General features: G+C 62.9%; 1 protein-coding gene across 1 annotated transcript in view; it reads left to right on the forward strand.

The window, feature by feature from the left end:
- DOCK6 (dedicator of cytokinesis 6) overlaps window positions 1–251 on the forward strand; it is a 46,597-nt gene that overhangs the window by 20,432 nt on the left and 25,914 nt on the right. Inside the window, exons 17-18 of the mRNA XM_010828497.1 lie at window positions 1–146; window positions 226–248. Coding sequence (XP_010826799.1) covers window positions 1–146; window positions 226–248 — 169 coding nt within the window. The remainder of the gene's footprint in view (window positions 147–225; window positions 249–251) is intronic.

Below are 251 nucleotides of genomic sequence, written 5' to 3' on the forward strand. Positions count from 1 at the left end.
GTCCAGCTGCAGTGAATTTACCCGTGAAGCCTTCACACCGGTCGTCTATCATAACAAGTATGTGGGCTGGGGTGGGGGACTGGTGGGGATACAGATGGGCAGGAAGGGGGTGGGGGGATGGGCAGTCTCCTGGAGTGCAAATAGGGGCACCTGAGACAGACAGCAGGGACAGTGGGGCCCGGCAGAGGGGGTGGGACAGGCAAGGGGGAGCCTAGCCTCCAGCAGAAGTCCCAGCCCGACCCTGCCAGGTC

Source organism: Bison bison, unplaced genomic scaffold (assembly GCF_000754665.1).
Source record: "Bison bison bison isolate TAMUID 2011002044 unplaced genomic scaffold, Bison_UMD1.0 scf7180017864492, whole genome shotgun sequence".
Lineage (NCBI taxonomy): Eukaryota > Metazoa > Chordata > Mammalia > Artiodactyla > Bovidae > Bison > Bison bison.